The sequence below is a fragment of the Gossypium hirsutum genome, chromosome A11, assembly GCF_007990345.1.
Source record: "Gossypium hirsutum isolate 1008001.06 chromosome A11, Gossypium_hirsutum_v2.1, whole genome shotgun sequence".
Taxonomy (NCBI): domain Eukaryota; kingdom Viridiplantae; phylum Streptophyta; class Magnoliopsida; order Malvales; family Malvaceae; genus Gossypium; species Gossypium hirsutum.
This window is the reverse complement of record NC_053434.1, coordinates 109,396,733-109,410,932: the sequence shown is the minus strand read 5'-3', so window position 1 is coordinate 109,410,932 and position 14,200 is coordinate 109,396,733. Positions and strand designations below refer to the sequence as shown.

The 14,200-nt window shown below is 28.5% G+C and overlaps 2 protein-coding genes across 2 annotated transcripts; both read right to left on the bottom strand.

Annotated features, from left to right (window-relative positions):
• Positions 1-3,257: 3,257 nt before the first annotated feature.
• Positions 3,258-6,206, bottom strand: LOC107888756 (guanosine deaminase). The gene is made up of 5 exons (XM_016812952.2): positions 5,879-6,206; positions 5,447-5,506; positions 4,294-4,484; positions 3,706-3,810; positions 3,258-3,542 (listed from the first exon to the last, which is right to left on the bottom strand). The coding sequence occupies exons 1-5, from the start codon at positions 5,892-5,894 to the stop codon at positions 3,354-3,356; spliced, it is 561 nt and encodes a 186-aa protein (XP_016668441.2). The 5' UTR covers positions 5,895-6,206; the 3' UTR covers positions 3,258-3,353.
• A 4,646-nt stretch (positions 6,207-10,852) lies between these two features.
• LOC107888763 (40S ribosomal protein S24-1) lies at positions 10,853-13,326 on the bottom strand. The gene is made up of 5 exons (XM_016812966.2): positions 13,005-13,326; positions 12,561-12,602; positions 12,284-12,454; positions 11,206-11,292; positions 10,853-11,091 (listed from the first exon to the last, which is right to left on the bottom strand). The coding sequence occupies exons 1-5, from the start codon at positions 13,074-13,076 to the stop codon at positions 11,059-11,061; spliced, it is 405 nt and encodes a 134-aa protein (XP_016668455.1). The 5' UTR covers positions 13,077-13,326; the 3' UTR covers positions 10,853-11,058.
• Positions 13,327-14,200: the final 874 nt, after the last annotated feature.

Here is a 14,200-nt window from a genome sequence, read left to right as displayed (position 1 = left end):
CCACGTTAAATTTGTGTGTTCAATTTCTCAATTTCTTCTGCTATTTTTACTTGTTCATTGCTTAATCAGGTCTATCCTAACAATTATTAATTTATATTTATTTTATAATTTTTGTGATCTTCTTTTGTCATCATCCCCATTAAGGGGTTGGAAACAAAATATTTGACTGTGAAAGATCTATTTATGAATAATAAAATATGATAATTCTATCTAAAACACGTTATGGTTGGATGCACCTGAAGTTGCAATTTTTTTTAAGATATTTGAAGATTTTAGCATATTTCTTGAAGCAAATATTACATATAATTGTTTGGAAATTATATTTATTTTGTTGACTTAGTGACATTATAATATTCACATTAATATAGACATTTCTAGTAGTAAATGTCACAATAGTACTTATATGTGGATATAAAATAAAAAGAATGATAGCAAAATTATCAATTTGTTACAATTTAGTACAATTGAAACGTGTATTAAAATAAACTAAAAGTTTACTGATACAAATGCATTTAACACTTGGCGTGACCAGTTAGACTATCCTGGATCATATATAATGCAAAAATTAATTAAGAATTCATATAGGCATTCATCAAAGATCCAGAAGATTCTTTAATTTAAAGAATCCTCATTTGTTACTTGTTCTTAATGAAAATTGATTGTTAGAAACTCACTAACTAAAGTTGAGATTTAATGTCTTACATTTCTAAAACGAATATGGGCCCATTCATCCACCATGTGGATGGTTTTGATATTATATGATTTTGGTAGATACATCTACAAAATAATCACATATGTGTTATCAATTTGCAACATGTCATATGCAAGATAGCTTGTTTAAATAATTAATTTCAGATCATGCAATTAAGTCAATTCATCTTGCTAATACTGATGAGTTTATATGTCAATCTTTTATTGATTGAGTTTGAAAAACTTTTGTAAAAGTTTGTGCATAATGGTTTAGACAAATTATTAATTAAACATCTCTGATTAATGTCTAAATCATTACTTATGAGAACTAAATTTCCTATTTCAATATGAGATTATGTTGATTTACGTGTTATACGCATCAAGCCAATAAGTTATAAATACTCCCCATTACAATTGGTTTTTGATCAAGAGCTAAATATGTCTCATTTTTGAATTTCTGTATGTGTATATGTTCCAATTACTCCACCACAATGCACAAAGATGAGTAAATCCACAAAGAAAGTTGGGAATATATATTAATTACAAGTTTCTTTATATTATTAGATGTTTTGAATATATTCGAGATTCAATTATGACATGATTTGTGATTACAATTTTGATTCAATAGTTTTCTCGACATTAGGGAGAGAGAAATAATAACTCGTAATGAGTTGGGGGGAAATAATTTAAACTAGAAGTTCAATAAGGATAACTCATTACAATTTAACTATTAGATGTATTTACAAACTTAATAAGAATAACCAAGTGTCATATACTATCTAATATTTTAACTTGAATCAAAGTTCCAATAGGGCAATCAGTTAAAATAAATAATGGATTGATTGGTTCCAAAGATGAAAATTCTTCTAGATGGTCATCTAGTGGAGGCGGGTGCTTCAAAAGAGACCCCAGACATAATTAATAAGTAAAACTCCAGAGAGATTCACGTACTTGAAATTGAAGATTAAAATAATGAAAATAAGAAATCTCGATAAGTTATGTCAATTCGAGAAAATGTGGAACCGAATAATAAAAGTGGTCGACAATGATTTTGCATGCAATATTATTATTGAAATAATGAAATAAAATGAGGGTTTTGAATAAATTTATTGAGAAATATAGATATGAAATAAATTGATCAAAATAGAAAGACACAACTCAAGTGCAATTAAATTCGTGGAGTTTTTGGACCGGTAGTCCAAATATCTAAATGTATAAAGCCAGTAAGGGTGCAATTGAAGTAGTTTTGCACAAGCAGAATAAAAATTTTTTTAAGTTTTTCGCTAAATCCTGACATTGATTATGAAAAGATATAATATTCTTTTATGGTGGATGCAATAATCTTTAAATTTATTATTAAATTGACAGTTCATAAAAGATTTAACTTGCGTTTAATGGTTATTGTTACAACCTTTTATGAATTACTATATATTAAAGTTTATTTTAAAATCCTTGAAGGATTTAGGATGCTAGAAGCATATTGAAATTCTCGAGAAATTATTTATTTATATAAATTGAAATAATTTGAACATATGTGATAAATTTGACTTAGTGAATAGTAGTTGAAAGAGAATTATAAAATGATCCAAAATACCTATTTCTGTTTTATAAAAGAATCATGATTAAAGTTTGTTACGATTATTGTTAAATCTCCTGAAGAGATCAAAATATATTTTCCTAAATTTTCCTCACTCATGACTTTTAAAAGAATAGTACTATAAATGCTTAGCAAATAAATTCAAATAGTTATTTGAAAAACTAGTACTTAAGATTGAATATGTTGAATATGAGAAAATATGTGACGTTTTCATGATGGGAGTAAATACACGTTGCACTCTTTTTCACTTAATTAAGGTTTTGTCTCATTGGGTCTTCCTGGTAAGATTTTTAATGTAGCATATTATGCATATTATAGATTGTATACTATTTTTTCTTTATTAGGTGTTTATCCCACAGGATTTTCTCTAATAAGTTTAACAAGGCACATTATCTACCAATTGTCTTCCAATGAGGAGTGTTATGAATATCTTATTATTAAGTGGATGTTTGTATACTTTAAATTCTAATAGTTCTTAGAATTAAATATTTACTTCTTTTATACTTCTTACTCCTATAAATATACTTTATTTTCTCGATCTCTTTATTTTATTTACACATTAAAATTTTGATTGATTCACATCTACCTAAAAATACCAACATTTAACACCTAAAAATACTAATCAACAAAAAGATCATACTGATAAAAATAATAAAACCTTGGGCATTCAACTAAAGCATTGATGTGATTAAACTTAATTTTAACGAATTTCAGTTTCAGTAACTTTAAATGCTGCCTTTTAGAGTAATATAATAATAGAAACTAAGACAGGCTCTCCCTCTCCCTCTCCCCAACCCAAAGTGTCTCCAAATGTGGTCTAGTCATAGCCTTGGGCCCACCAGCTGGACTGCCACTTACTTTTGGGGACTAGACGAGACCAGACCACCATTGATGGGACAATTAGGCTTGGAATGGCCGTTCTTTCGGTCTCGTATCTTAATCATTATACTTATAGGGTTTTTTTATTTTATGAAATCAAACAATGCGTTGCTTATTATTGATAACTTCAAAGAGGGGGCAGTTTTAACATAAATTTCAAACTGTGTTTCTAGTAATGAAAAAGAAATTAATACAAGGTGAACTTTTCCTTGGTCTTCTCAAATACTTGTTCTGCAATGACAGCACCTGTTCCATCGGCTTGCTTGATCTCCAGGTTAGCCTTCTGGTAAAACCCAGTACCTCTCAATGCATCCGCAATGAAATCATCAAATCCTATTGCTATGGCTGCCTCTGCTTTCGCTCCATAAACCAGCCTCTGCGTTCCCATTACAAAATAAACACGTCACCATTTCGGTTTCATATAGCCACTCTTAAGAAGTGACATCCAACAAGTCCGGGGTTGAAATCTCAACATATACAACCCTGAGTTAATGACAAAGATTATATATGTTAAGAAATAGTAAGGTTTGGCATCGGACCTTGATTCTCGACAGATGGATAGCACCGAAGCACATTGGGCAAGGCTCGCATGAAGCATATATTTCACAGTCCGAGAGCTCAATTTGATTCAGCTTCTTGCATGCCTGACATAGTATGTTATGTTCCAAGCATTAGTAAATAGAAAACATGGATTTCTCGTACATTTATATGAGAACCTAAGAATCATTATATGCTAATTCTAACAGTCACCGATGACAATCGAGCTGAATTAGTCGTATTTCCTCACTATATTTAACATACATGTAAAATTATTGACTATCACATGACTGCTAGAAATACAGCAAATTCTTGCCATCAAACAAAATAAAGCCATAACAATTCCAAATAAATCATAGAATGATGCCGCAAAACCCCACAAAGGAAAGCTACTGTATATTTATATGTAAATCTTCCATTGAAGCTATCATATTTTCTTACAATCAACAAACAAAAAATTAAAGCTTTTCGTAACATTTCATGGTTTTCAGGAATTGGAACTGTTTCAATCAATTCAAGTAAACATATGGACAGGATCGATAAATTTGATTAAATTGTTTTGTTGGTTTGTTTAGTTCTTTTGATCTGACCTCTCTAATAGCAGTAACCTCTGCATGTGCAGTAGGGTCAGTGTTTCTCAAAACCATGTTGTGACAACTCACAACGACTTCGTCATTGCGAACGACAACTGCACCAAACGGCCCTCCATCCTTACATTCAACCCCTTTATATGCTTCTCCAATTGCTTGTGTTAAGAATTTGTGATCTCTATCCTGTACAGCTGGTTGAACAATAAACAGAAACAAGAGCATTTTCATAACCATCGAACAAACATTAAGCATGATGGTTTTCTGAAGGTATCTACATCGTTAATCAAGTATCTTTGAATCATTCACTCCCATGTTGTCCAGAACCCCGTCTCTTATACTTATGACATATTGATTATCCAAGCAATAATGACAACCCTCACTATGATCCATAACTTGTGATAACTAAAAAACCTACTATTGGATAACACAGCTATGCCATCCAGACTCTTTGTTTCTCCCGAACCCATGGCTAACACCTATGTGCAATACATATCTAGATATGGATATGAACTCATCCTCAAGTCTGGGTAACATAGATCAAAACAGCATATCTAAGCAACATACCAGATCAACAATACTGATAACCATCACCATGATCCATAAACTCTGACATAGATTCTTTATTTTTCCTAAACCTGTGTCCAACACCTATGTACGACACATACCCGGACATTGATATGCGGTCATCCTCAAATCCAGGAAACATAAATTAACACGGAATATCTAAGCAGTATACCACATCATCAATGATAACCATCAGTATGATCCATAAACTGTGACACAGCTAAAAGCCATCACATAACACCTACGTTATTTCTACTCTTCGTTTTTCCTAAACCCGAGTCTAACACCTATGTCCGACATATGTTCAGACTCGCCCCAGGTAACATAGATTAACACAGCATATCCAAGCAATATACCAGATCATAAATATCAGTCTGATCTATAAAATGTGACAGCTAAAAAAGTAAACCATAAGATATGTGTATTGAAGGAAGTAAATCTCCATTACTATACTAAAACAATAGGCAAAATTCAATGAATGAAAAAGAATATCTTGAATCTACCGAAATAATTCTAATGGTAGCAACTATGAAGAGGCCATTTAATATTAGCTTTTTAACATTAAATCCTATGAAAAGTTGACAATTACCTTCTTGATGACCAGGAAAAGCAGAGGCAACGGAAATGGTTCCTTCTTTAGCTTCCAACACTGTTTTTTTTTTAAATAAAAATAAAAAGAAACATTAATATTACAATTAATTATTCACAAAATAAGATTGAAAATTGAGACACATAATATTCTTCAAATGCATGCATAAAACCTAAAAACTATAATTTAAAACAAATTGTGGAAAAAGTGAGTTCCTTTTTTACTTCCAGGCATTCACAAATTCAATTGATCTGTCTAATACTAAAACTAGAAATGCAAAGCGAAGTGGAAAAATTCAGTTCTCTCAGATTCTGGAAAAGTAACAATGAAATTTTCATGAAAGATGAAAAAAAAAAGAGAAAGAAAGGATTAAAGATCAAGAAAACAAAATCTTAAAAAATATAAAAACAAAACCCAGAAAGAAAAGCATACCCTTTGCCTCTTCCATGATGAGAAAAAAAACAGAGAAGAAAATTGAAACGCTGGGTTAAGGAAAGGCAAATGGGGGTAGTCAACAGAATATGGGAAAAAGAGAAGATAAAATGTGAAAGAGAGAAAGATAGGAGAACCAGCAAGGCTTGTTCACGTAATTATATAGGAATGTATATTTATATGTAATATATATTATTAAATATTAAATAAGACTCATGGAGGAGAAAATTAAAAATAAAGAGTTACAAAGGAAAGGGAAAAGGAAAAAATTCAAGTTGCAGAAAAAACACATGCAATATAATAAAAGACAAATGGGAATCTCTTTTTTATCTTGGGGCTGATTCAGTTTATTTGTTTTCTTTTCAATGCCCTTTTTTTTAAAAAAAATTATATTTTCCTATGGGAGTCTATGTTTTTTTTTTTTTTTTTTTTTTTGGTTTTCCTGAAAGCACTTATAGGAGTCTCCAGAGTTGTTTGTGATGGGTTATTTTTAGGCTGTTCTCAACCACTAACTTCTTTTTGAACTATTTCTATTTTGTTTTTAAGGTCAAATCTAAAAGCTAAAATAAATATATTAAAACGTTTTAAATTTTATTTTTATTATATTTAAATAAATATTAATTTATTAATTTATAAGTTGTAGGATCGATTTAATTTGTATCATGTTTTCAAAATTATAAAAATAAATTTATTTGTTTAAGTAAATATATGAAAGAATTTTAAAATTTGTAGATAATTTCAGGGGGGGTTAATTTTCACCAAACTTGGTGGTGTTTAAAAGTCATAATTACTTATTTATCCTTTTAGCTTTATGAAAAAATCATTTTACTCATTCCTTTAATTTATTATCCATTTTAGCTCTTAAACTTATTTTTTGTCATATCACCTAAAAATAAATAAAAAATTATTATTATTTTAATTTTATTAATGTGATCCATGCAAGCAATTAAATATTTTTAAAATTGTAAAAATTAAAAAATATATAAAAAGTATTTTAAAATTTTAATTAATTGCTAACGTTGTATACACATAGCAATCAACATGTATGACGTCATCAAAATTAACAAACATTAACTTTTCCATCTATTTTAGGGTGATTTGACAAATAATACAAATTCAAATGTTAAAAAGATGAAAAATTAAATAAAAGGTTAAAATAACTTTTTTTATAAAGTTGGAGGATCAAAAAATTCATTATGCCTTTTCAGAATTACTCATATTTCTATTCCATTCAAAATTCATTATTATTTATTTTATTTTATTAAAACTATTTATAAAAATACAATTAAAATGATATCCATCTTGGATATTTTTATATTATTTATTTTTAATATAATTAGTTTTTTTAAAATTCTAATAACCTATTTTTTTTTCTAAATCAATTATTTATTTGAATAAAGTAATTGTAAATGTTAGTGTTTTGAACTAATGAATTCTAAACAGTTAATATTTTAAAATTTTTCATCCAAACATGCTGTTAGGATCTGTTTGAGTAAGGAATTTGTAGGAGAGATTTATTTTTATGAAGATTTTCAAAATTCTAAAAAATAATTTACTTGTTTGTTGAATATATTAGTGAATTTCAAAATTTGTGGATAATTCCACTTAAAGAGGCGATTTTTTAAAATTTTTCATTATTTTATTTTATTTAATACATGTAGTCTCATTCCAAGATAGAAAAAAACCTTCAAAAATCGTGTTTTTAATAATCTAATATATATTTTTAAAATTTTGTTTTTATTAAAACTATGTATATTTTTTTTACAAATATAACAATATTTATATTGAACCTTTTGAATTATTTATTTTTTAAAATCTTTAAAATTTTAATAACTTAATTTTTCTAAAACAAGCAATCATTAGCATTTCAATAACTTAATTTTAAAATTCTAAACATTTTAAAATTTTATTCAAATACACTCTTAAATTAGAGGATAACATATGCTTAAATACATTAAAATTTATGTGATCTTACATGTTGTGATAGCAATAATATTGATTCCGATATAATTTAAATTCAATATTTGATTTATGTTAATATAAGAAAATCTTAAACTACTAATTTTGGTTTATTTATTATTTATCTTTAAAATTTACAAGTCATTCCATATAAGTTGTTGGGATTTTTTTTATAATATTAGAAATATAAATATTAATTTCTAACAAATTAAAAGCTAGTAGAAAAATGAAGCTTTTAATTAAACCGATAAAAAAATAAAAATGAGAGCTTATCTAAATAAAATCATAAAGTCTTAACAACATTTTCATTATTTTATTTTTGCTAAAAAATATTTGATTCTCTTAATTCTTGTTTAGAAAGAAACCAAACTCTTTTTTTAGAGCCAATAATACGAATGTTTATCTCTTAATCAAATCTATGTTTATTACTTATCCCAAAACATATTTCGTATTTATTAGACGTTCTGAAAATATCTAAAAAAAAGTTCGATGATTTACTGAATAATAGGTAAAATAGAAGCAACGTTGCGACGAAATCCTAAACAAACATGATGGCGACGTCGTGACGAGCATGCATGAGACGTCACGACATCATGGTGATTCTCCAAGTTGTACAGTCACATTTTAAACTTCAAGTAGAACTGCTATTCTAGGGATATTTTAGTATGATTAAAACTCTAATCTAAGTCTATTTAAAGGGGTTATAAGGTGACAAGATGTAGTCACATATGAGTTTCGTGATAATTATGGTGAGAATTTTGTTCTCGTATTAAGACTTTATTTTTGGGATTTGAGATTGTACATTTAGGTTTATTTTCTCCATATTGTATTCTCGTTTGTTTACTCGTTTAGTGAAAAACCGAAGCCTCATTTGCCCTTAATTTTTATCTTCTTGTAGGAATTTTTCATATAAATATTTGTGTGTTTAATCTTCTTTATTTTATTTGTTTATTGCTTATACGGGTCGATTTTCAACACATACCAACCTAACAAGAGATTTTTTTTTAATGCAGTTTTTAAAATTATTGAAGTGAACAGTACTACGTAATTAAATAGGGTTGAATCTACATATTGGTAGTAAAATAAAATATTAATTGGTGTTTAAAGTTAAGTGATAATTATTAATTTTACCGTGATTTTAGAATGTGATTTCCAGATGAGAACCGACCAAAACGTGAATCACACAGTACATTAGATTAAATTAATAAAAGCAAAAGATAGATGGCCAAACCGTAGGTGTGAAGTCAAACATGGCATTCTATCCTTTACCCACGTTCTACCAATTATTAAATTTAAATCATTATTCTTTTTCTTTTCTTTTTTATACTTTACATTATCAAGTGAATTATAACATGTAAAATAACAATAAATTCAACATGAAAGTGAATCGAATTAAGTGAAAAATTGATTTATTCGCGTTGACAACTCCTATTTTATTAATTGATTGACTTGAAATTCAAGTCGAGTCAAATTAAATGAATTTATTTGAGTTTTAAATTAAAAAATTGAACTTGTCAAATTAAAATATTATTATAATATAACTAATTCCATGTTAAATTACATAAATTTAAAACCATATATATTATAAAATATTTTCAAAAAAAAAAGAAAAAAATTACAATAAACTTAAATCATTAATTAAATTATTTGGATCCCAAAATTTTTATTTTATAAAAAAATTAAAATTTTAATTTTCTTTATATATGACCAAAAGGATATTTATATTAATCCATTATTTGAATTGTAAAATTCAACTCAAATTGACTCAAAAAAATTAAATAACTCCTTCCATTAACTGGAAATTCAAAAAAAGTTCAATTTTTTTAAAATTGAAAGTTTTTTTCGCATATGCCAATGTTGACATGTTGAATGATAAAATTGTTTATATAAGTATTAAAATATGTTATATATCTAAATATTAATAAAATTTTTAAAACATTGATATATATATATATGGCGAAATTTCATATAGAAGGGAAGGTTGTTCTTTGCTCCCACGAAACATGGTGGAAAGCTGGAAGAGTTCCAACAAGTTAAGGAAACGCCCATACTGAATGGCCTTTAATAAAAATTCAAACCAAGGAATTTAGGTTCAACAAAATAGAGAGTCATTTTAAAATAAATTTGTAAATGGACATTAACACTTATATCTAATCCTACAAGCTAAATATTTCCCCCTACGAATGTGATTCTGCCGAATTTTTCCACCTTTTATGTCGGCATATAAATAATTTACTAAAAACCACCCTCTCAATTTCAATATTAAACACATTGACCCCTCTAAATTTCATAACTTATCGACTAAAAACAATTATTGCTTTCCTTAAATATTTTTGATCTATTTGATCCTGATACTTAAAAAACCAAAAACAATACACATAAAAGAACTTCATAAAAATAAATAAAATGCATATTTTTTAAGAGCTAAATTTATTATACCAATTAAAATTGCGTAAATTTGACAAAAATATTAAAATAAAGATTAATTGTACATAGATGTTAACATTCGAAATTGACAGATTAAATTGCTCAAATTTTTTGAGAGACCAAATTGATTAATAAATTTGAGAGGGACTGAAAATATAATTCTACAAAGTAATTTTCATTAGCATTATCAATTTAACATCCACAAAAAGTATATCTTTGGGCGTCATTTAAGTAGACTCTCACCTCTTCTAGCCTTTGTAGGGCTGAACCATGGCTGCTGAAAAGCAAGAGAAAGTGGTGTGGCTTTGAAGAGCACAAAGTGGTTCGAACCCAAAACACTACTTGAACTAGCATCCCATAACCTGCTCTAAATCCTAGAAGTTGTGGGTTCATTTCATGCCTTCTACTTCTCAACAACAGGAATTTCCACATGCACTCACTTTTCAGCATGCCATAAATCTCACTCTTCAACAACTTCAAGAGGCACCCATAGGTTCTCTTCAACACAACGGCACCCAAAGAAAACAAATCTTAATTTGTGTGATCTTTCACATCATCAAATAATTACTCCAAAAAAAGAATATGATCTAAATATTTCAAAATTCTGCACTGCAAGAGTACTCAAATTAGAACAATCAGATAATACAACATCAAAATCCACTTTCGAAAACAAAAAGGTAAATCAGGTTCAAGGACACCTAAACACTTGAGGCAAGGCTAGTAAACAAAAGCTGTTGAAAAAGACTGACCCTAAGATAGACATAGATTTCACCTTTTCTTTCATCCCTTTTAGCTCACTTCTTCTTTGCTGCTTCACTGGCCTTGGTCTACAGAACAAGCAAAATGGTCAGAAAATTGACCCTCATCGATCATCAAATTTTTCGGAAGTGAAATCAGTTCAGGTAAACTAACATGAGAACAAAGAAATAATTTAATCTTACCTTCTTTACTCCACGGATCTTCTTAGCCCTGTTCTTCCTTTCCTTCATTTGCTTCCTTGATTTCTCCACCTTGGTGTCGAGTCCATTCTGAAATAGTAACACAAATAATTAGTGTCTTGCATTGTACCTTTGATGCCCTTAAAAGAAACCAATTCAAACGGAATTAATAACAATGAAAAGACAATAAGTATGTGATAGGGAATCAAAAGAAAATAACTGCAAGAAAACCCAGAAGGTTAAAGTAACATTACATAGTTATGCTGACATAAAGATGAAAGCCCTGGTTCAATGCCTTGCATAACTATGTTGCTTGGACTAAGGAGTGAGTATCAAATACAAAGTATATTCAATTTTTTTATAAATTTTGAAGGACTTTCGAAGGTCATGCCTTCATATCCATATTCAAGTATGTGTCAGATATAGGTGTGAAAAGTCAAAGCAGCATAGTCACATAATACATTATAGGGTAATTCACATTCAGATCACTAAACAAACATAAACTATCATACAAGTCTCAACCCTTTAATTCCATCACGTTATATCACTGAACTCCTATTATTAATATATTAGATTACTTATGCAAACTCAATTAAATAATTTTAATTTAAAAGCCATCTTAACATGCATAAGTAACTTATTCTCTAAACAAAACCAAGGTCGGGATTTCATGCTTTCCCACATGTTCTTTGAGCCAACATTTTCATGAGAATTAGTACAACTTAATTTATTAATAATAGAAATTCAATGATGCAATTTGATGAAATTAAAATGCTTATGACCTACACTGACGTAAATGCTACAATAAGTAACCTAAAATGCAAATCACCCCCACTCGTCTTCTTCATAACCATGCAGTACTCAAGTACAAATTATAAAAAAGGCTCTACTTCCAAGTCCATCTTGTTACTTTTAAAAGGCAACATTGCCTCCGTGCTCACTAGTATCACAACATTGCTTTTTTGAGAATACCAAAAACAAAACTATGTGGAGAAAAATACTTCAGTATGCAGTTACTAATAAAACAGACACACCACTAACAAATCCAGAGAAAATGTAAATAAAACACATCAGAAATTACCCTGATCAGTCTGTATTTGGGCTCATACTTCTTTGCGTTCTCGACAGAATCATATATCAAACCAAATCCAGTAGATTTACCACCTCCAAAATGAGTCCTGAACTTGAACACAAAGATCGAATTTGGGTCCTTCACCTCATACATTCTAGCAAGCTTCTCCTTCAACTCCGCCTAACAATACAGGATCGACAAATCAAAGATATGTTAACACAAGCAGTCCAATTTTCTGGAAGTTAAGACAATAAAACAATGTTATTGAGAATCATTAAACATTTACCTTAGAAACATTGGGCCTCCCAGGATGCAAAACATCAATGATCTACAAAACAAGTAAATAACAAGTTTCATCTTCCAAGTTAACAATTTCAAACATATATAAGCTCATCTGACCTTCAGTTTCCCAAAAGAGCAATTTTATTTTATTGCAGGCTTCATAGTAAGAAAAAAAAAGTCACTTGTTTCCAAATGACAAATCAAGGAAAGACCTAAATTAAGCATCCTACAAGCAAACTAACAAAAAACAAATACTTATTTTCTCTCATTTTCTTCTATTTTCTTTCTTTGAGCAGATCTACAGCCGAACTAAACCTTACTGAAAGCAGGTAATGGAAAATAATGTGAAAGATTACGAAAGAAATAAGCTCCGAGCCTTAAAATTTAACGTTGCCCATTGTTTGGTTAACGAAGAAATGAGCGGGAAAAAAATGGAAATGGAGCTTACGAATTGTTTCCTGGAAAGGAGCCTGTTCGTCATGAACTTCCTTGTCCTAATAGTCACTGCCTTGTCCGCCATGGTTAAGCAAATATCTTCCTCTTTTCTTGGTTTCGACGCACTGGAAGCACCAAAAGTTACAAACAGCGGCAGCAGTTCAAGGAGAGAGAATAGCAATAGCGAAAAAACAAGTTTTTATAGGGTTTCCTATGGAATCGACTTATCACTGATTAGGGTTTATTTTAGGTTTTGAATTTGGGCTTTTTTAGTTTTTGCATCTTGGGTTTTAAATGGGGCTTCCCTTTTTTAACGTTAAGTTCTACAAATGGCTATAGTAAATACTTGAGTCTGCCCTTAAAAGGGTTAATTCTGCCTCGTTGTCCTTTTACTCTTCAAAGTTTTAAAACTTTAATCCTTCTGCTTTTAATTTTAAGAATTTAGTTCTTTTTTTATCTTATTTAAAAACTAAATTGCAATCGGTATGACACTGTTAATAAACTTTTGTTAATTTTGAATATGTGGTATTTTAAAATTTAAATGTTTGACTTAAAAATTAAAGTACAATTATAACATATATTCAAAATTTTTAGAAATTAATTTTAAAAGCAAATAAGTAAAGGGACTAAATTCTTTTGGTTAAAAGCAAAGAGACTAATTTTTAAAAAATCTAAATAGTACAGGGATTGGAAGAATATTATACCCTTGTAAAATTTATTTAACTCTAAATCTAGTTAAAATTTTTCATGAATTTTTTCACTATATCTTGAAATATGATTGTGATCTTAGTAATGATGTACTAATTAAAAATTTTATTACAGGGGCATGTGTGTAAAAATTATGTATTTAATTGATGAAAGTAATAAAAAATATATAATAAAATAAAAATGTTAATATCTTATTAAAATAAAGCTTTGATTTAGTGATAAAAATAATATATTATCAATGTAATTAGTATAGATTTAAATTCAATCGTACCTAGTTTTTTTATTGATTCTTTTAAATAAAAAAATTAAAACGCCCTTGAATAATATAATTTATTTTAATTATAGAAGGACATTTTCTAATTTCTTTAATCGAGTTGGTGTCCAGTTGATTCGTGATACCAACATTCAATTAAAGACTTAAATAATAGTATAGATAAATATGATTATTATTTTTAATTATTGGTTTATTTAGCAACGAAAACCCTCATTATTTTTTATGGA

Bases quoted from the DNA above. Each gene is read 5' to 3' on its own strand.
- LOC107888756 (XM_016812952.2), bottom strand. The intron at 3,811-4,293 runs GTCAGATCAAAA...ATACTATGTCAG, and splicing joins AGGTTACTGCTATTAGAGAG to GCATGCAAGAAGCTGAATCA. The intron at 3,543-3,705 runs GTCCGATGCCAA...ATGGGAACGCAG, and splicing joins TCCATCTGTCGAGAATCAAG to AGGCTGGTTTATGGAGCGAA.
- LOC107888763 (XM_016812966.2), bottom strand. From the start codon at position 13,076: ATGGCGGACAAGGCAGTGACTATTAGGACAAGGAAGTTCATGACGAAC. The intron at 12,603-13,004 runs GTAAGCTCCATT...CTTGTTTTGTAG, and splicing joins TCCTTTCCAGGAAACAATTC to ATCATTGATGTTTTGCATCC. The intron at 11,092-11,205 runs GTAAGATTAAAT...CTTGTTCTGTAG, and splicing joins AGATCCGTGGAGTAAAGAAG to ACCAAGGCCAGTGAAGCAGC.